This window comes from Hydra vulgaris, chromosome 01 (assembly GCF_038396675.1).
Source record: "Hydra vulgaris chromosome 01, alternate assembly HydraT2T_AEP".
NCBI classification, from domain to species: Eukaryota; Metazoa; Cnidaria; class Hydrozoa; order Anthoathecata; family Hydridae; genus Hydra; species Hydra vulgaris.
This window is the reverse complement of record NC_088920.1, coordinates 27,625,613-27,651,143: the sequence shown is the minus strand read 5'-3', so window position 1 is coordinate 27,651,143 and position 25,531 is coordinate 27,625,613. Positions and strand designations below refer to the sequence as shown.

General features: G+C 25.7%; 2 protein-coding genes across 3 annotated transcripts in view; both read right to left on the bottom strand.

Moving 5' to 3' along the window:
* LOC101237689 (adhesion G-protein coupled receptor G4) overlaps window positions 1-25,531 on the bottom strand; it is a 100,199-nt gene that overhangs the window by 7,793 nt on the left and 66,875 nt on the right. For both annotated transcript variants that reach the window (XM_065787807.1, XM_065787808.1), the window contains exons 8-11: window positions 19,607-19,832; window positions 10,585-10,853; window positions 10,325-10,391; window positions 3,707-4,104 (exon numbers count right to left, since the gene is read on the bottom strand). In XM_065787807.1, the coding sequence (XP_065643879.1) occupies window positions 3,707-4,104; window positions 10,325-10,391; window positions 10,585-10,853; window positions 19,607-19,832 (960 nt within the window). The remainder of the gene's footprint in view (window positions 1-3,706; window positions 4,105-10,324; window positions 10,392-10,584; window positions 10,854-19,606; window positions 19,833-25,531) is intronic.
* On the bottom strand, window positions 249-1,793 carry LOC124809886 (putative nuclease HARBI1). Its single transcript, XM_065787809.1, has 4 exons — window positions 1,698-1,793; window positions 1,284-1,562; window positions 894-1,151; window positions 249-683 (listed from the first exon to the last, which is right to left on the bottom strand). The coding sequence occupies exons 1-4, from the start codon at window positions 1,773-1,775 to the stop codon at window positions 249-251; spliced, it is 1,050 nt and encodes a 349-aa protein (XP_065643881.1). The 5' UTR covers window positions 1,776-1,793.

Sequence of the window (25,531 nt, the reverse complement as noted above, 5' to 3'; positions counted from 1 at the left end):
CTCCTATTATTTTTTAAGCGTGCTCTATAAAAAAACAAAATATACATACTTAAAAACAAATATAAACATATATTTTTATGGTCTAATTTTTTATAAAAATTTCTTGCATTTATTAAAAAATCATTGTGTAAATTTTTTTCCAATTTTAATTCAACTAATTTAGACACAAATCTATGATCCATGTCTAAACAATTTTGATAGATCCTATGCTCTAGAACAAATTGTTTATGAATTTTTAAACAATATTTTTAAGTAAAGTAGTTAAGTAGCTGTAATCGTCTATTCAAAGCTCTATCATTCTGATTTTCTTGAGCTAGATTTTCATCAGCTTGTTCTTCTTCGCGTTCTTCAAAGTCATTACCGTTGTCTCCATGTCGAATACACAAGTTATGGATAACAAATCCACACATGATAAGCTTAGAGGCATCTTCGACCTTATGCAAACGAATTCCAGTTTTCAAAGCATAAAACCTGCTTTTGACAATTCCAAAACATGGCTCAATTATGTTTCTAGTTTTTCTCTGTGCTATGTTGAAACGTTTTTGAGCTCCGTCTGGATCACCGGGAAAAGGTGGAATTAACCATTCTCGACATGGGTACGCAGAGTCAGCCAAAATTACAGCTCCATTAAATGGAAGCTCTCCAATTTCAAACTTGTTCCATAGGTTGCAATTTCTTAGAACCTAATAGCAGTAAAGTCACAATATTTAAATTTACTGTAAGTTACATTATAATACATTATATTAGTTAGTCTAAGCTACATTAAAATTAGCAATCATAATAGTTCAAATAGTATGTTCAAATATGAACATTCCGAAGAGTGTCACGTACTAGTTGAATAGCCGGCATTAGTGCACTAACAGTTGTAAAATATAACTTAGTGACAGACTTACATGTGCATCATGCCACCTTCCTGGACTGTTGGTCGATGCATAAAATATGGATGTGTCGGGTCCACATACTGTCATTGCATTTATGCTATGGACATGATGGCGATTGATTAGAGAATCTTCATCTGCTTGAGGAGGGTTAGAAAGGAGTATATGAGATCCATCCAGGACACCACATACGCACGGAAAACCTCCGATTTCCATGAACTTCTGTGGAAGAGTGGAGCAATCATTGGGCCACTTTATGATCTCTTGTCGAATCTAATCTTATAGGATAACAATTTTTATCTTTACTAAACTTAGTTTTTAATTTACTTACTAAAATAAAAATAATAAGCAACTTTATATGACAACGTAAAACTTTCAATAGTTTTATTAACTTAATACACTAACATTGAAAATAGCTTCTCCTACACTGTGTATAATACGATAAATTGTGTTGGTAGAGATTCCATGACAGTCTCTGAGAACATGAAAAAAAACATTTGTGCCAATAAAATGAAGAAATACCATTATCTGGAAACGTACTGAAATGCTTTTATTTCGCTTAGTATAATGTTGCAAATCATCTTTAAGCCTAGTTTCTAAAAAATCTAATACAGCTCTTGGGACTCGATACTGCTCTCGAAAAACGTTGTCAGAAACATCTTCGTTAAAAGAGCGACCATTAAACTAAAATGAAATTGAAAAACAAAACAAAAATATAATTTCTGTGCATATTTAGTATGATTTCTGATTTTGTTCGATAACAAATCATTAAAAAAACATCAAAATTTAGTAATTTTAAGTAATGCTTTAAACTCCAACCTCTCGAGGCAATTGGTGGCGAAGCTCATTTTCTGCAACTTCGAAATCTAAATCTTCATCCGAAAAAATTAAATCCATGTTCCTATTTAATTTTACATAGTTTTTTTAAACACCAAATAATAGAATGTAAAAATATTTATAAAAATAGAATAGACAGCACAGCCTACTTAATAACTAATAAAATTTATTTAGTAGGCCTACTTAATAAAATTTTTTAAAAAAATTGTTGTTATCAATGACGTATTACGGATATAAAAAGTGCGTGAATTTAAGTGACGTATACGTTTTATGCTTTATAGCAATGGCCGAAAAAAATACAAATAGCGATAAATTCTTCGAGTTTACGCATTTTTTTACGTGTAAATAATTTACTTTAAAAATTGCGTTTTTACGAAAGATTTTTTTTCTCGAAAAAAACTTCGAATTGTTTATAGCATTGGCCCCAGTTTAATATAAGTTATATATAAGTTAGTTTTAACTAATAAATTTTAAAACTAATATGAAAAAATATGGGGGTTGTCTTTTATTGAAAATTTTTTTATTAAAATTTTTGTTAAAACTAATATATATAAACTAAAATATTAAAAAAATTAATATATATAAGAAAAGTGTCAAACAATGCTTTATCTATGAAATTTAATTTTTCTTTAAATCATTATCAAATCAAGACATAGCGCTGCTTTTAACAAACAATTTTGCAATCTTGCGAATCAAGTAATAATTGGTCAAATATTATTGACTGACACTGTCATTAAATACAAATCATTAAACTAAACAAATCAAATAAAGTGTATACACAAAATACTTCCTGTGTAGAAAGTATTTACACGAAATGTGTAGAAAGTGTGTACACAAAATAAATGTGTAGAAAACTACTAAAACGAAAATGTTTTCATCAATTTTTATTTAAAACTAAATAATAATTTAAATATAATAAAGTAATGATAAAAAAATAATATAGTTTTAAAACATAAAAGTTTTATTTTAAAGAAAATAATTTTTTCCTTTTTAATAAAATTTTAGATTTTTGTATTGGTTGTACCCACAAGCCAGTGCACTGAGTAAAAAAAAAACTGTCTAATGTTTTTGTCAATTTTAGAAGTTTTTGCAAAGTTTACTTGCTTTTTCTCATTCGCTTCATTCATTCGCTTAGTGAGAAATTTAGGTTAATCTTTAAACTTTGAGCCAAATTTTTAATCAGTTTTATAATTTGAAAACAATCAGATTTGCTTTTGATGAATTTTGTTTAAGAAAATAACACGACCAGCAGAGTAGGTATTCTTAATAATATTATATATTAGGTATTCTTAATTATATTCTTAATTATGGAACTCCTACACAGGGATGGGAAATGCCTTGACATTGACAAATGGATATAATAAGTATTTTCTCAGTGAATGTTGCTGGTTTAATAAATAAACAAAAACGAGAGTTTTTACAGTTTTAAATAATTTAAAAAACTTAACTACAATGCATTTGCCACTTTTTTTGCTATTGAACTGTAGCTTTTTTTAGGTTTTTTTCAATTTGGCAAGACACCTTTTTTTTGTCATTTTTAAAATTAACTTTAGGCTATATATGTAAACTAAAGCATTTTTTTGAAACATGAAAACAAAATAAAAGCACAACTAAAAATATATTAATACAACCACTGAAAAAAATACTTATTCTTTAACATTTATTTTGTGTACACGCTCGATAAATAAAATACAATATATAAATATACATAAATATAATTAGATAAATAAATATACATCACAAATTTAACTAACAATTCAAAATAAACAAAATACAGAAAATAAACAAAATACATATAAAAGTATATATTAATTAGTACTATAATATAATTATATTAATTATATATATGAAAGTATATATTAATTATATACTAATTATATATGAAAGTATATATAAATTGTATATTAATTATATATATGAAAGTATATATTAATTATAACTATAAAAAATTTATAATAAGATTTATAAACTATCAATTTTTTAAAACTAACCTTCATTTTTAACACCCATTTTATGATTTTTTTTGTCACGAACTATTAACTTGTTTAATAAAAGACGCCACTCTGATTGAATTTCTGGATTTCGAGCAATATAGAATACAAATATAAAAAAACCCTGAAGACTGTTGAATATGACAAAAAGAATTTGAAAATGTTTTGCCACTTTTTCTAATGCAAAAATACCAAACACCCACGATAAACCAAGTAAAGTGCTGCATGAAAATGCTATACGACTTGAGTAAAGAGTGTGCTTGTAATGTCCACTTTTGTTAAATTTACTTGCATTTATTTTTTTCATTACAATGCAAAAAGTAAAAAAATTCAACAACAAAATTACAGCAACAGGAGTCAACAAGCCATAATAAAAATAATAATGGCGTATAATACATCTAGAGAAAAAAATAAATAAATTAAGGAAGTAATCATAACAACATATTAATCATGGCTGGTTGCTATGCTATCATTCTGTAAAAATTATATTTAAGTACTTAGCCATGCATAAAATGTTATTGATGAACAACAACAACAAGATATTTATTTTCCTTTTTTAAATCATACAATAGTATTATAATATTAATAAATATAATAATAATAATAATAATAAATTTTATAACTTGATTGTAGTAAGTAAAAATAATTGTCTAATAAAAAATAAAAAATAATATATATAAATATATATATATATATATATATATATATATATATATATATATATATATAAATATATATATATATAAATATATATATATATATATACATATATATATATATATATATATATATATATATATATATATATATATATATATATATATATATATAAATATATATATATATAAATATATATATATATATATATATATATATATATATATATATATATATATATAAATGATAATAATATAAAATAATATAATAATGAGTAAATTAATTATAAGTATTTAATAATAATAACTAAATGATTGATAAGGATAGTGTCACTCAAACAGAATTCTGATCAAAGGAGTGACACCAGTTTTTATATATAATATGATTAATAAAAAGCTTACACACATAGCACATACATAAACAAAGTAAACATTTAAAAATCATACTTTGATGATAATAATAAAAAATAAACAAACAAGAAATTAATGATAATAGTTGTAGTAATCATAATTTAAAAAAAAAAAGAGTATACTTAAACATTTAATGAAAATCATGTCAATAAGTTAGAATAAAATTGTTCTAAGATTTTTTTTAAATTGATTTTGTTTTAAATTAAGAAAAGTTGATTAAGGTGGTTGGAGTTGTTATTTTTTGAACTCATTCACTATGCATACAAGACTCTTGTTTCATTCACAATTGCACTGATAGATAACAGAATTTTTACCATACTTCTGAGTTTTAAATGATGGTACACTAAGTTTTCCATTATATGTTTCTAGTAGAGTATGTATGTATTATTCTACTTTCTGTTAAAAAGTCTGTTATAAAAGAAGATAAATTTTTATTAAGAGAGTCAAAAACAAAAAGAAGATTAACAAATTTTACAAGCGCTGGTAAGGTTGGAATTTTTAGTTTTTTGAAAGATTCTGATGTTTCTGACTTAAAAGGTCGAAAGTTTATAATTCTTATGGATTGACGTTGAGAGGAAATCAATTTTTTGATGTGATAGTTGCCATTTTGACCCCAAATTTGACAACAGTAACTAAGATGCGATAAAAATAATGCACAGTAAATATTCTTTAGCGTGAATTTATCGACATAATGACGAACTATTGAAAGTGTGCCGCTAGCTTGAGTTAGTTTCTTGCGTAGCTCATCAATATGAAAATTCCACGAGAGATTGCAGTCAATCAAAACACCGAGATATTTAAAAACATTTGTAGGATATAACCGTTTATTATTAATTTTAATTTTAGAATTGTTGTTTTGATTGTGTTTTTTTCTATAAGATGAAAAAAAGATTAGTTCAGTTTTTTTTGTGTTTAAACATATTAGGTTAGCATTTAACCAGTGAAAAATACATTTTAGATCCGAATTTATATTTTTACATAGAGAATTATACAATTTGTTGATATGCAATAGGTTTGCGTCATCAGCAAAAAGATGAATTGACAAGAAGCGAATAGAGTTGTGTATGTCATTAACATAAATTAAGATCAAAAGAGGACCAAGAACAGAATCTTGAGGAACACCACACTCAATAGATTTGTTAGTAGAATTATAATCATTATTACTTAAAAATTGTTTCCAATCTGTAAGATAAGAGCAAAACCAGTCACTTACAATACCATGAATACCATAGCGTTCTAATCTAGAAATCAAAATGTTATGATTAACGGTATCAAAAGCTTTTTGTGAATCTATAAAAATACCACAAATAAAATGACCAGTGTCGAGAGCTTTCCTGATTTTTTCAGTTCTACTTATCAATGCACGACAGGCAGAATGTTTTGAACGAAAACCAAATTGAAATTGATTTAAACAGTTAAAAGAGTTAAGAAAAGAGTACACTCGAGAATACATAAGTTTTTCAAGAAGTTTACTAATGTTAGATAAAAGAGAAATAGGTCTGTAGTTAGTACATAAAAGTTTAGAGCCGCTTTTAGATATTGGAACAACACAAGATAATTTTAGAACGTTTGGAAAAGTTCCATTTACGAATGATATATTAAATAGTTTAGAAAAAATATTTGAAAATTCATAGTTAAAATCGATAAGAATGTTTGTGGAAATACTATTTGGGCCTATTGATTTTCTCGGCTTCAGATTAAATATAAGAGATGAAACTTCAGGAATATTTGTTGGAGATTAGACTATGTAAATTTGGATATTTAAGATATTTTGTATAGTTTATGTAAGACGAATGAATATTGGAATTAAGTTTTTGTGCGACGTTTGTAAAAAAAGTGTTAAACTTTTCAGAGTTAAGATTTAGTTTATATGTTTATTATCAGTTATATATGTTTCATTATCTTGTAAACAATTGGGAGATGAGTGATTAGAGTTTTTGACATTTATTAAATTATTAATTCCTTCAGAAAATGAAGTTGTCAAATTTCCTGAAATAATTTCATTAGTTATAAAATTAGAAAAAATATTGTCAATGATTGTAGCAGAGTGGTTAGTAATTCTGGTTGGCAAAGTGATAAAAGGGCAAATATTATAAAAAGAAAGCAAGTTTAAAAAATCAGACATTGCAGTGTTATTATTTGATTGTATCAGATCAATATTATAATCACCTAGTAAGAAGACCGATTTATTTTCAGCATTTCTTCATTTCAAATCCAATATTCATTCTTCACAAGAAGAATGAATATTGGATTTAAGTTTTTGTGCGAAATTTGTAAAAGTGTTAAACTTTTCAGAGATAAGATTTGGTTCAGTTATATATGTTTCATTATCTTGTAAACAGTTGGGAGATGAGTGATTAGAGTTTTTGACATTTATTAAATTATTAATTCCTTTCCAAAATTCGCAAAGATTTTTTACATATTCTGTAAAGTACTTTTTAAAATGCATTCTTTTACTGAGCTTAAGGTACTTATCATGTATTTATATTGTTTGAAAGCAGTTTTAAATTAGTTTATGTTCCTAATATCTTTTGATCTTAACATTTTTTTTTTAAAAAGATTGCGATTTGAATCGATTTTAAGATTATCTTTGTAATCCAAGGTTTAAATTGACGCTTGAAGTTCTTAATACTAATTTTTTTAAGTGGGGTGCAGCAGTTCAAAATCAAGGTTGTTTCAGAAATAAATGTTTGGAAACAAGAATTAAATCACTGTTCTCCATAAGATTATCCCAATTAATTTTTAATAAATAAATCTGATTTGAAGTTTATTTTATTAAAATTTTAAAATTTCTGCAATATAAATTGTAATTGTGTGGTATAAATAACTTATTAAAATTAGGACAAATACAAAACTGAGGTAAGTAATCAGAAACTGAAGTTGTCAAACTTCCTGAAATAATTTCATTAGTTATTAAATTAGAAAAAATATTATCAATGATTGTAGCAGAGTGGTTAGTAATTCTGGTTGGCAAAGTGATGAAAGGGGGAATATTATAAAAAGAAAGCAAGTTTAAAAAATCAGACATTGCAGTGTTATTATTTGATTGTATCAGATCAATATTATAATCACCTAGAAAGAAGACCGATTTATTTTCAGCATTTGCATTTTGAAGTAGGACGGACATGATAATTGTAAAATCATTTATATCCATGCAAGGGTGTTTATAAATGCAACCAACAATAACATTAGATTTTTTAGAAAAAATTATTTTTACAAATGTTGATTCTAAATAATGTGGTGTATAAATCATTAAATCATCTCTTCGTTTATATATTAATTTTTTTTTTATAAGTATAATAATGTACCTCCACAAGAAGATTCAGTTGGTGTGTGCTCAATGTTGTAGTTATCAATGAGGATTGGATAAATTGATGGTGTTCCTTTTTTTAATTGTGTTTCGGTTATACTAATAATGGAAAGTTCAAAACTCATTAACAATAGTAATACTTTATTTAAATGAGAAGACGGAAAGAGATTTATTGACATAGGTAAATCATCAGTTATAACAATTTTGTTAGAAGAAAATAGTAATTTGAATTCGCTCTCAGGTACATTTGTAAATGGAAAGACACTCTTTGTACAACTTACACAATTCCGCAGTGAGTGACTTAATTGTAGTAAATTGTACTCAGTATCAAGTGCCTGCTGCATTTTGAATGAGTCCAAAACAAACAAATGTCACATTGAATTGAGCAGCAACTTAAACATTTTTTTTTACACAGATGACAGTTTAAAGCCATAGTTTGAGCTGGTGAAAATGAACTTTTGTAATATTTGAAAGGATCTAGAGATAATGATTTATAAGTAAACAGCTACATAAATAATAGAAGTAAAAAGCTAATAATATCAATAAGTAAGGTATAAAAAGTATTAAGATTAACAATGATGAATGATAATGAAATAACAGTAAAACAAACAGGTGACTGCAAAATAATGATTATAACTTAATTAAACAAATAAAAAACTAATTATAAATTAAGAAACTAATTATAAGCATTATAAACTAATAATAAAATAATAAAATAAATATTTATTATATCATAACAAAATAAATAATCTAATGATAAATTAGAATGTAAAATAAATATAAATAAAGATGTGATAAATAAATAAAATTAAAAAAGTATATATATATATATATATATATATATATATATATATACACAATAACAGCAAAATATAAAATTGATTAAAAATATCTTCTTCTCTCTAAATAAATCTTTTCTTCTGATCTTTTTTATCTTTTTTTTTTTTCTTCCCCCCATTGATCTTTTTTTTCCTTTTCTTTTCTTTTTATTATATTTAAAATCGATTTAAAATTCGAATTTTCTTTTGCGTTTTTCTTTTTAAGTTTTACACTTTGTTATATCTTTCTATGATTATTATTTTTATTCACTTAGATAGTATTTTCCTAAATCTATTCCGCATTTAATTTATGCACTGAAGCCCCTGCATTTGGCTACTTCAGCATGACATCTGTAGAGGGAATCTGTAGAGTGTCTTCAAAAATAGTAAAATAGTAAATCTTTTTTTTTTTCAAAAAAGATTTACTATTTTACTATTTTTGCTTACTATATTGTAAAATCTTCTTTAGATGATTAAAATGATTTAATTTATTAATAATTCTGTAAACTTTTTTCTTCTTTATTTTTTCTTTCCCTTCTTTATTTCCGTTAAAAAAAAATGTCCGCCATCCTTGAAGACACTCTACAGATTCCCTCTACAGATGTCATGCTGAAGTAGCCAAATGAAGGGGCTTCAATGCATAAATCAAATGCGGAATAGATTTAGGAAAATACTATCTATCTATTTAGACAGACACAATTTTGTTTATGCTGACTAGTCATATTAGGGTGAGTTTTTAACATTAATGCTATATTTCAATTAGACAAGATGCTGAATGAAATAGAGATATTTTGAAAAAAAACCTATTGGAAATGCCACTGTCATATCATCTTAAAATTGCATCTATTTCCTTTTCAACAAATACTGAATGGTTGCTAATCAAAAGTGAGGTATAATTTCTTGTTCCACTTGCTCAATCTTGTTTGACTCTTGTGACATTTATTTTACTGTTACTGCTTCTACGTAGTCACTTCTATTTATGTAGCTTTTCCCTTGACATGCTTCGAATTAACTTCTGTCTATATGCTTTCCTGACTTAACAATTTCTAGTTTTTTATGTCTTCTGTCTACTGTTTTCTCACATTCTAGCTTTATTCTTTGATTTCTGTTAACTCTTAACTTAAATAGTAGTTGCTTGCAGCTTTGTTGGAAGTGAATTTGTTAAATATATACATACATACATACATACATACATACATACATACATACATATATATATATATATATATATATATATATATATATATATATATATATATATATATATATATATTTACAAAACACATTATGATAAAATAGCCACCAGTCATGTTTATTATACAGTTATTATACAAAACAACAGTATAGTTTGTATAGTTTAGATTTTATTCAGTACTGTATTAGCATAAAGTAAAAACTACATTTAAACATCATTAAAACATACATTTTAGCATCAACATCAGAATAGCCACCAAGAGAAGCAGTTAGTATAATAATTATAAGTGGAAACCCTAAACAATAACGAATAAAATAATTAAAAAGCATAACTAACATACAATATTGAACTACATCAAACATATAAAGTAGTTGAAAAAGATAATTTATATATATATATATATATATATATATATATATATATATATATATATATATATATATATATATATATATAAATTGTAAGTGAATATAAATAATAAAACTTACCCCAAGCAAATATTGATGATAACAGTATAAACTTATTAGGGCTATATGTTTTAAAAATTGTCACAAAATTGAAATATAAATTCAATCCCTCAACAGCAGTCCAACAAAAGCTGGTTAAAATAAAATAATGTAGCAACCCGGCAACTAAATGGCAGGAGAAAATTGAAGAGGAGCCACGATTTACTCCAGAAAGAAATACTGTAAGCATAGCCATTAATGACATGCTTAAGCAAAACAAAATTTTCATTGGAAGTTTCTGGCGCAGCTTTCTAAAAAAACATCAATTATTGTTTTTATTATTTGATTATTTTAATTGTATTAGCAAAATATATTGTATTCTCTCTCTCTCTCTCTCTCTCTCTCTCTCTCTCTCTCTCTCTCTCTCTCTCTCTCTCTCTCTCTCTCTCTCTCTCTCTCTCTCTCTCTCTCTCTCTCTATATATATATATATATATATATATATATATATATATATATATATATATATATATATATATGTATATATATATGTGTGTGTATATATATTGCACCATGGGTTTTATGAATGCGCTTTTAAAGATGCCATCATAATTCGTAGAGTTACAATCATTTCTAACTTGAGTAAACATTATTTTATGCATTCTTCTGTTTTTCTGTATTTAATAAGACTATAAATTATATTTTTTATAATGCATTACATTTAATATGATTCAAACTAAACATATAGACATAAACAACTAGACATATTTGCAATAGCTAGAATATGATAAATGTATGCATTTTATAATGCATCATAATATGATATTATCAGAGATGTTGGTCTCTAGACTTAAATCTTGGTCCCAACAGGTCTCAAGACTCATTTAACTGTCTTGTTCTTAGTCATGATATTAAATCAAAATGTCTTAAAAAAGTCTCAAAAGGTCTTAGTCTTGGCCTATACTGTCTTAACGCCACTGGATATTATCATATTATAATGCATTTTAAAATGCATATACTTATATATTTAATTATATATTGTTTATGCATATACTTATTCTAGCTATTGCCAATAGCTTTGCTTACTTTGCATAACTTACAATAGTATAGTAAGTATGTCAAGTGAATCAGTTTGATTTTGAATGTTTATTTGGTTTACTGCAAATATTTTAGTTTTGATGTACAGTAACTAGTGTAATAAAAATATAAAAATATTAAAACTAGTTATCTAATGTACATTAAAACTAATATAATTATTATAAAACTTATCTAATATATTAGATAAGCTTAGATAAGCAGTGTATCGGATAAGTTTAGATAACTAATGTACAAAAGATAACTAGAACTATCTTTTTTTTATTCTTTTTTTTAATGACTTTGCATAAAAATATTTGAAGCTAAAACACTTTATTGTATGGTAAATGTTTATTAAGTATTAAAAAACTTTATTTTATGATAAAAGTTTTATTCAATTTTAGTTCTGTTAAGTTGTTTTTGTCTTTTTGTTGTCGCAACCATTCAAGTTGGAATTTAATTAGCGACTAGATCTAGTTGGGGATATTTATTATGTTATTTCTTTACTATTAAATAGCAGAATTATTAGAATATGTAAATCATGTAATATTTTGTGTTTAAAACCTTTTATTTTTACTTTATTATTTTATTTAAATTACTACATTAAGAGCAGACAAGTTTGAATGGCGATATAAATAATGTTGCTTATCATTTATATCATTTATAACATTCTCAGTTTTTATATGCATTTAATATTCTTAAAAATAGTTCAAATACTGTCTAAAAAAAATGGTGAATTAAGTTTGAATTAACCAGAAAAGATATAAGCGTAACCTTTGGGATTCAACTTTTAATGATGTTCTAAGAACAACTTTGTTGGAGAAGGAAAACTACAGTAATTTTTTAAATATATCAGAAAGAGAAGTTAATTAATGCACAAGATTTTACTTCTCAGTTAAATATAAGTATATAAAAGCAATATTTATAAATAATACACTATTATTTATTATAATACAATTATTATTATTTAGTTTATATTTAACTAATGTGAAGTGCTTGTATTTTTAGTAAAAATAAATTAATTTATGCACACACTTAAATATTTATTATGTTTTTACTTTACCATACTTAATAAATTACATATTTATTATATTTGTTATGTTTTAAATAGTAAGGTAAAAAATAATAAATTTTTGAATTTGATAGTGTGTGCATAAGTTCTTTTATTTTAACTTTATCATTTTATTTAAATTACTGCATTATAGGCAGGTAAGTTTGACTGGCGATAGAAATAATGCTTTACATCTTTCAGATAGATTGGACGAAGAAGGAAGCTTTTTTTAAATTACAATTTATAAGTAATATTATATTTGATGCTTCCTTGTTCTATATAAATGTTACCAACATACAGGTAGCATTTGTATATGTGCATAAATCTTTTTATTTTGACTTCATCATTTTATTTAAATTACTGCATTATCAGCAGGCAGATTTGACTGGCAATATAAATTTTTAATTCATTTATTTAGCCGCACATTTACAAGTTCTGTTTTTTATAATATATATAAAGATGGCAAGGACGTGCCATCTTTATATATATTATATATAAAGATGGCACGTATATAATTAATAATATATATATATATATATATATATATATATATATATATATATATATAGAGAGAGAGAGAGAGAGAGAGAAATATATATGTATATACACATGTATATGTACATATATACATATATATATATATATATATATATATATATATATATATATATATATATATATATATATATATATATATATATATATATATATATATATATATATATATATATAGCTTTTTCCATAATGGAAGAGTTAAAAAATTCTTATTTCTAACAAATTTAATTGTAGTTTAAACACCTTAAAATTTCTGTTAAAAAAAATTTTGAGTAGAAAATATTTAAACCGAGTAGTTTATCTACTCAGTTCATATATTTTTTAAATGTTATTATTTGCTTGAATTCAATTATTTGCTAAATGTAGCAATTGTTTAATATTTTTTATTTTTTTAAAAATGATTAAAATTTGAGAACGAGTTTCTGCTATGACAAATACATTGCAATCAACAGTTTAAAAAACAAACTCTAATCATGACCTTTGCAGTATGGGACATTAAGTTAAATATATTTGCTAAAGTTTTTGATTCAACTGATCATACAAAATCTTTAATTATATACAATCATCAACAAAATCCTTCACTTTATTCCTAATCAAGTCAAAGAAGTACACATAACCATCAACAGCACCATTTCTCAGTGTAAAAAAAAAGCATTATGGCTGCAATCATTGTATTTGAAAAACATTTCAAGAAAAAACTCTTTTGGCTTTTCTCTGTTAAGCAAATTGCAGCACTAAGAATCTAGTCAATGCCAAATCAAATCAACAGCAGATTTTGCATCAACATTACAAGATTTGCAAATATCTGTGATTCATATGTCAGAAGGAAATATAAGGCAGCAAAAAATGAACTTGGAATCAGTTCAATTTTAACTAATTCAAGAAAAATCAAAGATATATTAAAATCTCTTTGATTTTATGTTCAGAATGATAATGCTGTTTCGATGTTATTTTCATCAGACTATAATTAAAATTTATTAAATAATAAAAAAATCTTTTAAACATGATTTATCACGATATATATTATCAGTGATGATAATATATATATATATATATATATATATATATATATATATATATATATATATATATATATATATATATATATATATATATATATATATATATATATATATTATCATCACTGATAATATATATATATATATATATATATATATATATATATATATATATATATATATATATATATATATTATCATCACTGATAATATATATATATATATATATATATATATATATATATATATGTATATATATATATATATATAGATATATATAGATATATATATTATCATCACTGACAATATATATATATATATATATATATATATATATATATATATATATATATATATATATATATATATAAAATTATAAACAAAGAAAATACAACTTTTTATGGTACTAATAGTTTCATGCCTAAAAGCAGTCATCAGCCATGTAATACAAATCCTGAAACAAACAAAAAATTAAAATTTAAAGTTAAAATTAAAATATAAAGTTACAGTGGAGTGTGCTCCGTCAAAACAACAAACAACAGATAAGAAAAAAGAAAAATCTACAACAGTTGCCTAAACACCCATGTTGAATTTTGCAAGAAAAAATTTGCTTTTATGTCTTCATTTAGATACTAACTCATTCCACTTATTTAATAAATTATCATTGGTGTAAGATATTATGACATACTATCATATAGACATAGGTTGCTCCATTTTATCATGGGATTGTAAGTTCTATAATGCTTTACAATTTTTCATTCAATTATTGGGTTTAATCTACTTTCTTTTAACCTCCATACTTCCTTAGATAAATAATTATTTTTTGATATTAAAAGATTTTGTATGGTTAGCATATCTAAGTTCGAATGCGGTTTCACTAACTCCAAAATACACTTTTTCATTCCTATCTGGAGTGCCTGGATATAGGATGGCTTGATACACTATGTTATTTACAAATCACTGTTAAGTTAAAGGGCACTTGCTTTAAATAATACAATTGCAATTTTTATTGGAATCCGAAGTGTTATTTTTCATTATATGATGATTATGAGAGTTAACTATTGATTTGATGTTTGGCATACAACTGTAACTCACCTTTAGAGTATTTCTATTAGAAACCTTGTGGTATTTGTGGCCAACTGGGAAGTGTGTGTCTATTAAATTTAAAAAGAGTTTATTAACTTTGGTTGAAACACTTTTTCATATATGGTTAAACCAGATTATGTTATACTTACGGTTTTTTGATAGAGGTTGGATAATTTTGGAAATATAATTAAGTCTAAATTTGAAACCAGACTTTTTTAATGCATCCTGATACAAATGGGCAGAGTTTTGAAAAATAGTTTCATTAGATGAATTAGCTAACAACCTTAACTCTATAGAATGAAGTTTAACATGTAAGTCAGACTAAACATTTACACAAGTCGATAAGACATCAAATTTATATCAACTATATAAAGATCAATACAATAAACTGCTTACCAACTCAATTACTACATCCTATGATGTATCAGAGTTACAAATAAATAGCTTATTAAATGAGGGGAAAGTTATGTTAAAAAAACATGAGGTTTTTAGCAGACTCAAAATTAATACACCAATTTATCACTTTAAAAGATCATAAAGACAATAATTTAGACAAACCTACTGTCCACCTTTTAAATCCAGCGAAAAATGAAATTGGAAGAATCAGTAAATTTATTTTATCTAGCATTATTTAACATGCTTGTGTAGATGTTTTTTATAAGATATTAAATTTTTTTGATTTTTGAGTTTCAGAAATACAAAAAGCTGGAAAAAAGGTTCTATTATTGAACTATTTGCATGTTGACAATTGTACACATGGTTATCAAACCTATCTGTTGATTGTTCATTTCTACAATTTGAAGTATGTCCATTTGTGCCAAGTCATCAGTTATTTGTTTTTGTGGTGTATATAGCTTTCTTGTTACATGATAATCATTTTAAATAGTATATTATTACTATTACAAGTTATATAGCTTTTTATGTTTATATAATATCATTTGATGTTATAAATGTTTCGACTTCTTGAAGATAGAATTTAAATATTTTGCAACGAATATCTATACATTTAAATAACCCAACTTCTTTATTGGTTAATTTGGTTTTTGCAGAAGTAAGCGTTTTTAGTAGATTGGGTGGTTGTTTAATGTAATTACTGGCTGGATATTAGAAAAAACTTCTTTTACTCATTCACTTGAAGATAGATTAAACAAAAGATTGGTTTTAGTAATAAAAGGATTGCTGTAAAAAGTCGCGACTAGAGGAAAAATTTCTTTAGATTGGTTTTAGGGAGCTGGTCCTTGGAGTTTTGTATTTTGTAATACTTTTTCAATAGCATTACTAGGATACTCACATTCTTTTAGCCAGGTTTTAAGTCCTGCTAAATGTTGTTTTCCTTTATCGTAATCAGAGGTGAAAACCTTATAGCGAGAATATAAGAAATGTTCTTTTTTATGTGATATGGATGCTGTTGTAGTTTAAGTAATCATGAGTTTCTTTATTATTTCAGTTTTTATTTTATTGCTGTTTTCGAGAATGATCGATATTTCTAAGAAATAAATAAAAGTGTTACCATCTTTTATAAATTCTTTATCCATGTCTTTCGTGAAACTATTTGAATTATCTAATTAGGTTAGAAGAATTTTTAAACATAACGATGTCAAAGTTTTGATCAGATTATGAAACCATCATCAATATATCTATAAAAAAATTGTTGTATGTCACTGACTTTCTTGCTAGAAAAGTACTTAGGTAAAATTTTAGGAAAAAGTCTTGCTCAAAGCCACATTTTTCATATTTTGTCATTTATCTTTTCTATTTTATTAATCAAGTTGAGAATGTTATCAATATATATCTTAATAATCTCATAATCTTATGAGCAATTAAGTATAAAGATAATATTTTTCAGAAAATTAATAAGTTAAAAATAAAATTAGATGGCTGGCATTTAGAACATCCAGTGTTATATTTCATCATACAATTAAGTTATTGCATCATTATTACATAAAAATTTGTTGAGAAATATGGAATGCTGAAAAAGAACAAAGGCAGCAAAACAGAAACTCAGCCAAGAAATGAAGAATTTTTTCTCAAAAAATCAAAGAACTATTTGATATTGCTCTTGAAGATGCTTTAAGTTAGTCACAATAAAAGAAAAGTTAATCACAATAAAAGAAAACAAGACATTTCTTATACTAGTAAGCAAAGGTAAATAGTAATAAAGGTCATAATAATAATGAATTCAGTTTATTATTAATTATACAAACAAGAACAGCAAATTTTGGACAGATAAAAAAAGTGACAAAAGAGCTAAAAAGAAAAGAAGGAGTATGTTTGACAGTCACAGGCCTAGGTTTTAACAGAATAAAACTCCTCTCAGAGTACTAATGAACTAGATTCATCATCAGAGTACTGGTAACTAGATTCATCATCAACAAAGAAACTAAAACTGAAACTGAAAAAGAGTGAAAAAACAGAAAAAAGACATTTTTTGCATTTCGTTTAGCTCTTTATTGTTTGAAAATTCCACTCTGGTTCCTTGGTTTTTTCTACAATTTATCAAAGATTAGGTGCCAATATTGAACATTTCTCTATATCATATGAATCTCTTCCATGTGCATGAATTGAAAATTGTAAAGATGTTGTGAAAAGAACTATTTCAGAATTCAAACCACAAGTTTCATTAACTGCATATTGGGACAGAAAACTGCTACCTGATTTGAACAGCAGAGATATAGTGGATCAACTGCCCATAATAGTAACAAGATATGATGTCGAAAAACTGGTTTCAGTCCAAAAACTGGATAAAAACACTTGTTGAACAAATGAGTCATGCAACAGAACAAGCTTTATAGATTGGAACATTTCATGTGACAAAATTGTGGCACTCAGTTTTGATACTACTATAAGCAACACAGGTATGTACACTCAGGTACTTGTACTATGCTGGAAAAATTAATCAGAAAGTCTTTATTATACACAGCTTGTTGACTCCATGTTCATGAAGTGATTTTATCCCATATTTACAAAACTTGTTTTTGATCATTTTCTGGTCCAGAGGTAAAGTTGTTTCAACGACTTTGTGATCAGTAGAGTAAATTCTGAATCTTAACCAACACAGATCTCAAAATGTATGGTTTGCTTGTACTATCAGCATTAGAACTTTTTGTAAATATGCTGCAAGGAACAAAATAATATCGCAAAAATTACTAAGAATTATTGCAACTGTCAATAACTGGTAAAACATTTATTTGGATGGCAAATTGAAATAAAGAAAAAATGTTGATTGCACTTGAAAAGCCAGCCAAAAAAACACAAGTAAAAAATCTTGAAGGCAAAAGATTAATGGATAAAATTGTGAGCATGAGCTTAGATGACTTTGCAACAATAAAATATGTATTAGAAGTGCTTGGAATAAAATGGACATTTATGAAGGAACATTGCCAGACACATGGAGTACAGTAACCAAATACCAGAAAGCACATAAAATTGTTGACTATGAAAGTTGTAAATGACACAGTTGAAAGAGGGGTGATACTTGTTTTAGATGAATTGATGAAAGATGAAACTCAATTGCATTATATTTTACAAACCATGGAAGAACATCAATGTCAAATTCCAAATACATTGTTTTGATTTTTTTTGTCACCCTAATATATATATATATATATATATATATATATATATATATATATATATATATATATATATATATATGTATATATATATGTAAATATATATGTATATATATATATGTATATATGTATACATATATGTATATATATATACATATATATATATATATATATATATATATATATATATATATATATATATATATGTATATATATATACATATATATATATATATATATATATATATATATATATATATATATATGTATATATATATATATATATATGTATATATATATATATATATATATATATGTATATATATATGTATATATATATATATATATATATATATATATATATATATATATATATATATATATATATATATATATATATATATATATATATATGTATATATATATAAAGTTTGCTTAAAATGCAAACTTTCCACTAAAACAAAATTGTAAACACAGTATTATTGCACAATGTCAAAACTTTATTGTGCTATGTCAAAACCTGTTATTATAGTCCATAGAAATTGAATATGGATAAGATAAAATAACAGATAAACTAAAATTAATAGAAGTTTATTTATTATCTAATAATTTAATTTCTCAACTTAAATATAATTTTAAAAAGTTAAAATAACACATAAGGAGCACATCGATCAATTAAATCAAACTTAAAAGAAAAAAAGCACTCACTTAAATAAAACCAGATTTAAAGCTGTTAAAAATAAGCCTACTAATGATACTGCACATCCAATCAAAGAAATCCAACCCGATGCTTCATTTCCAATCGTTTTTATTGTTGTTTTTTTATCTTGTGATACATCAAAGATAAGAGCAAAATTTGTAAGATGATCACATTCACAAGTTACTGTATAATTGTATTTACTAACAAAACGACATCCAACATTTGACCAGTAATCTATTAATAGTTAATAAAATATTGTTCTATTCTACTCAAAATTTGAATCTATTCAAACTTAAGCTTAATACAAATTCAACTATGCAAACTAATTGTAAAATTTTGAATTTAAAAGTTCTTTTACTATAATGTTGCAAATAAAACAAAATCTTTATACCTTGCAGTAAAAGGAAGAAAATTTACACAAATATTGAACAAATTTAACAAGTTGCAAAGTTAAAAAAAAACTGGTTAATTTTAGCTTTTATTTAAACTATCAAGTTAAAAATATGAAATATTAATAATATTCAAAATAATACAAATGAGCTGTAATAAAACTGAGTTAACCAAATGAATATGGATGTTATTTATTAGTTATGTTATTTCTATTTCAATTACTTTTTCATAAGCTTGTTAATAGAAGCACACAAGCTTGCCATACCTGAAGCCTCAAAAATGTGCTAGAAAGTGTTTTAAGCATTATAGAATTCCATTACCTGAACATTCTTTTAAATGAAGGATGTTTTGACTTTTGATAATAAAATACCATCAAAAGATAATGTCAGTTGTATTAACAATAATAAAATACCATCGAAGGGCAATGTCAGTTATCCTTTGATGGTATTTAGATATTAACAATAATAAAATACTAACTAAGGATAATGTCAGTTGTATTAACAACAATAAAATACTATCAAAAGATGATGTCAGATATAAAATACTGCCTAGTGATTGTTTAGCTATTTTCCGTTAAATCTAACTCATCAATTTCTTACCTTTTTTTGCTTTATATAACTTTTTTTGTCTGTTTGACTCTTTAAATAACCTCACTTTTCTGCTTTAATGACTTATCAGACTCATTAGATAAAAACTCGATTTGACTTTGAAGAAGCCAGTATTATGCTCTGACAACTTTTGACTCATTGCAAACAATCTTTTACTTCAATGCTACATTGTTACTTTCTTTTTTCAATTATGCTTTTTTATGCCTTCATGGTTTCAACTGTTTTTCTTTCATGTTGCTGCACTTCTCTGTCAATTTTGATTCTTTCAGGAGTTTCTTTGGAAGACAGAAGGTGGTCTTCAATGGTATGTAAGGCAACAAGTGACTTCTTCTTCAAGTTTACAACTAAAAGTTGCTTATTGATATTAAAACCACATTCAACCAACAACTGCCTATGGGAAAATACAAAGATAAACTTAAACACTTTCCGAACCTTCTGATATGCCTTATTTATCACAATAAAACTCAGGGGTTCATTCCCAATGAAGTCAGGTAAAAATCAATCAAATCAATCATTTTTAAGGTTCTTTCATTTTAGATGATGCTAATAGTTCTTTGTTCTTTCTCCAGCAGACTTTGGTGACAACCTCAATTTACTAAATTTTGCAAATAAAAAACAAAAAAACTGTTGACAAACTGACTTCGTTTGCTATTATAAGCCATTTGAATTGAGTTTAACAATATAGCAGAACATACAATGGGAAACAAAAAAAGATGTGTCAACAAAACTGCTAAAAACTTTCAAATTTTAATTTCTGCCAAATTTTGTTATTGACATCTGGTAATTTGCTTTTATTGAGACTACTAACATGTTACAATATTTTGTAACCCTAAAGAATGACTTCAGTTTTTGTGTACACTTCATTTTTACGTCACCTGTCCCTACATAAATTTTTTGGTGTCCACAAAATTGTAACAGATATTTGAGTGTTTCAGCAATGTTTTCCTGTTTCTCACCTGGAGATGGAATTGTGTAAAAATTCTAATTCCCAGCTATTTCCAAGCTTCAAGCTCCTGCAAATGGTGTGGATACCACATGTCTCTATTAATATAGTAATTGAGTTTGTCCACATGCCTTTGTTCACTTAGACTTTTAAGAAATAACAAGTTGACATTGGGACCATCCAACAATACTTTCAACTTTGCTTTATCTTGATCAATTAACCATCTTTCATATATTTTTCACAATATAAAATAGCAATCGCAAAGCTAGCATTATGTTACATTAACAATATTAAACATCAATGCGTTCCTGACTAGAGCCAAGGACTAACTTGTATTAATAACAATATCTTTAAAAAAATTTAAAAACTCAGAATTTAAACAGTTTTTTAAAAAAAATTCAATTTATTATACTCATTCAACTCTGAAATTATAGATTATTATCTTTTTCATTTATGTTTTATCAAAAAGTTTTTATAAAAATTGTTTGAAAACTAGGATGAGAGGGGCACATTTTTTAACTTCATTCTTTCAAGAGACTCTATCTGAAGTGACTAATTATGTAGTACAGTTTATATATTTTGAAATATTTATTTTAAACTAAATATGTTTATATTGGTGAATATACTTGATTAATAATATTGGAAAATATTCTTGATTAATAAATTATTTATGAATCACAAAGATAAAATGTAATGTAACTAAGTTTAAATTTTACCTTCAAAATTTTTTTTTTTAAAATGACAATATTTTTTCAGATTTAATTTTGTAAATTTCAGGACAAAAATTTTCGAAAAAAAAAAAATTCCATGACACTACTCAAATTTCAGGACTTTCAAAAATTTTTCAAGACTGAGGGAACCCTGGTGAAGTTATATTCTTGCTATTGTATAGTCATGAATTAGAAGCATTAAGTAGTAAGTGCCTGGGGTTGAAATTTGATCGGGGCCGGGTTTGATATAAAATAGCTAAAACTCTTGTTCTATTTTATATATTTATGCATGTATATTTATATAAAAAACATCATGATCCACATGATCATTGTCAACATTATTAATATCATCATCATCATCATCATCATCATCATCATCATCATCATCATCATCATCATCATCATCACCATCACCTCTATCATCATTATCACCATCACCACCACCACCACCACCACCACCACCACCACCACCACCACCACCACTACTACCAGTACCACCAGCATTATCATCATCCCAGTATTAAATTCTTTCTCTAAGGCTTACACTCATTTTCATTTCCAGTAACTTTAGGAGAACTGCAAAGTTCAATTTTGTTCCTGTATCGTTTCTTACCTACAATAATAACCTTTCTGACAATCATATATCTAAAGTGATTCTACTCTACTCTAATTTCTTCTACGGATTGTGGTTCAGACAACATTTTCATCATAGTCTTACAAAAACGTTTTCTAGAATTCTCTTTAATCCTTGCTAAACTATTATTAAGGGCTAAATAAGTGATTCGAATATTTAAAAACTCTAGAAACCACTCTTTAACTTTTCTCTCGTACTAGTTTTTTCATATAAAGTTTTAAAATTATTAAATCATTTCTTTCTAACTGCAGTATCAAATTCATTTCTCAAAGTTATTCTTGAAGGCCTACACTCCTCTTTATTTCCAGTAACTTAAGGAGTACTGAAAGGTTCTATCGTTGCTCCTGTTTTGTTTCTTATCTACAATAATAATCTTTCTGACAATCATACATCTAAAGTGATTCTATTTGGTGACAACTCAACTTTATATTTTTGGCAAGCAGCGGCTTCTGGATTCTAACTCCAACAAAACAAAAAGATAATAAAAAGTTATTTACTGCTAACAACTATCGCAATATTGTTAACATTTGTATAGTGACAAAAACCAACCCTCTTATTCTCAGACAAGGTCCAAAAGCACATTGTAAAGGTAATTGGACCTGCTTTATCTGCCATGTTTGAGCCAATCTCTCATCGTTGTAAGGTTACATCTCTTTCTTTTTTCTACATATACTATCATGGTCACTGCTCTAACAAGCTATCATCTCTAGTTCAATCAACTATAACGGACCTCGCTTGGCTTTTCATTCAACAAGATTGCATCCTTTTACTGTAGTTGTCCTTCCATGCTATTAAAATTTTTATTTACCTAGTTTATTTCCTCGCACACCAACAAAATTTCAAAACTCACACCAATCTTCATGTTTTCTTGACTCACACAACATTTGATAAGTCTTCATTTAACTGTTTCCTTTCTCTTTAACCCTATCCTTTGTTTTCTACTAACTCATAACTTAATAGTGGTTGCCTGCAACCTTGACAGAAGTAAATTAGTTTATATATATCAACCCTCGGAATTAGGGTCAGCATTCGGCAATGCTGACCTTAAAGTGTTTGTGGTCGGCAAAAAATTACCAACCTCGTTTCTATGTTTTATGGTCGGACCTTTGTATCAAATAATTTTTGCTGACCTGATGCTGAACACAAAAAGATTGAGGTCGGTAAATAATTGCCGACCTAATTTTTCCTAATTCCGAAGGTTGTGTGTGTGTGTATATATATATATATATATATATATATATATATATATATATATATATACATATGCCAGGGGTGTACCCTCGTTTTCTCAAAGGGCGACTGATATTAAAAAAAATGCATGTCAGTAGCCTGGCAGGACAATTACAAAAAAGAGTTTAAGAAAGTTTAAGTAAAAAGAAAGATTTATTCATTGCGATTATTTAAATGCTTGGTTGTATAAAAACCAATCGAAGTCTGACCAAGTTTTAAACCTAAACCTCAGTTAAATAGTCATTTTGGCATTTGTTACTTACTAGGACAAGTTTTTGGTTTTTTTGGTTTTTTAATTTTTTTTTTTTAGGCTGCAAGCAACCACTACTTAAGTTAGAAGTTAACAGATGGCAGCGAGCAACCACTACTAAAATTAAAAGTTGACAGAAGCAACCAATATTTAAGTTAGAAGTTGACAGAAGGCTGCAAGTTGAGTTGAGAATTAACTTGCTGAAAGTTAACAGAAAACCAAGTTAACAGGAAGAAAAATAAGAGTTGAAGTACAAGAAAATAGAAAATTGTAGAGAAATTGTTTAAGTCAGGAAATAGTTTAAATCAAGAAATTATTTAAATCATGAAATTGTTCATGCCAGAAAAGCATTAAGACAGGATAGAATTCCAAAACATTGATGTTTAAGATAAAAAACTTGAATATAAATAACAAAAAAAAGAATGCAACTTTACTGCAAAACTGTCTTATCAGAAAAAATTCAAAAAAACTTTGGCATTGAAAATTTGTTGTATTACATGACCATTTCACACTTTAACTTTGGCACAAAAACCAAAGTAGAAATGTGAAACAAATGGCTTTTAAAATTCTTTTTCCCTATTTTATGGAAAGCGTATAAAATAAACAAACATAACAGAATTTTGCACCACAGATTCTTTCATGTGTAATGATAATATATTAACAACACAAAAAGTTGAACAGCGTTCTAATTAGATTCACTAATTACTGCACATAAATTTACTTAAAGTTGATTCAAAAAATACAATGCAAGTTAAACTTAATCTCTTAGAAATTTTTTGGTATGCTCATATTACCCGAATCTATCCTATATATATATATAGTTCCATAGTTTGTTGCATTTGGGAAGAGCAGAAGGAAAAAAATAATTCTTACGCCAACACATACGTCACTTTTAATTACTTTTGACTCTCGTCCAACATTTGCGTGTTGTCAGAAAGTTAAAACCATTAATTTAATTACAAATTAATTGTTTTTTAAAAAACCACAAAAATGCAAATTTAATTGAACAGAATGTTTTTAAAAACATTCTGAATGTTTTTAACAATATAAACAATGTTTTTATTTTTATTTTTTTTAATAAAATGTTTTTGTTTTTAATTTTTTTAATATAATATTTTTATTTTAATTTTTTTCACTGTAAATCATGCGTGGAGTGTTGCTACATTGA